This window comes from Rhincodon typus, unplaced genomic scaffold (genome assembly GCF_021869965.1).
Source record: "Rhincodon typus isolate 14 unplaced genomic scaffold, sRhiTyp1.1 hic_rhity00004322, whole genome shotgun sequence".
In the NCBI taxonomy this organism is placed as follows: Eukaryota; Metazoa; Chordata; class Chondrichthyes; order Orectolobiformes; family Rhincodontidae; genus Rhincodon; species Rhincodon typus.
The window spans coordinates 12598-13261 of NW_025969960.1; the positions used below are offsets into that span (position 1 = coordinate 12598).

At 55.7% G+C, this 664-nt stretch overlaps 1 protein-coding gene across 1 annotated transcript in view; it reads left to right on the forward strand.

The window, feature by feature from the left end:
* Window positions 1-571, forward strand: part of LOC125481925 (cell adhesion molecule 3-like) — a gene marked incomplete at its 3' end in the record, with an annotated part of 11819 nt that extends 11248 nt beyond the window's left edge. The window contains exon 3 of the mRNA XM_048593876.1: window positions 368-571. Within this exon, the coding sequence (XP_048449833.1) occupies window positions 368-571 (204 nt within the window). The remainder of the gene's footprint in view (window positions 1-367) is intronic.
* Window positions 572-664: the final 93 nt, after the last annotated feature.

Genomic DNA, 664 nt, shown 5'->3' on the forward strand with positions numbered 1-664 from the left:
CCCACTCAATCCAACTCCAATCATTCACCCTTCTCCGAATTTACACACTGATTCACACAGGGACCCACTCAGTTCAGAAAATGGGCTTCTTCAGCCTTGACCAAGCAGCCTCTCTCTGTCTGTCTCTCTCTCTCTTTCCCTGTGAAGGGACACTCACCTGAAATGCTCCTCACAATCCCATCGTTGGCTGCTACCAGAATGCAGAGGCTTCGAATGAGCCCCCTCGAGGTGGCTGCTCGTAGTCCAATTATCACGGTCCGCAGGTTGGCCGGGATCAGCCCAGGGTGTGGGGGTGTTGGTGGGAGCGGGTGTGTTTGGGGGATGGGGGTGCGGCGGTGAATAATTTCCATCTCATTCTCCCCTCCAGCTCTGCGCGACAACCGCATTCAGTTGGTCCATTACTCCCCCAATGAGCTGACCATCAGCATCAGCAACATGACCCTGAACGACGAAGGCACCTACACGTGTTCCATTTTCACCATGCCAGTGCTCACTGCCCCTGCCCGGGTCCAGGTCCTTGGTAAGTGCCACCACTCCCTGTCTAACCCCGTGCTGTCCCTGCCGTGGGAGGGTTTGATGTGGGACAGTGTAGAGGGAGCTTTACTCTGTATCTAACCCTGTGCTGTCCCTGTCCTGGGAGTGTTTGATGGGGGACAGTGTAGAG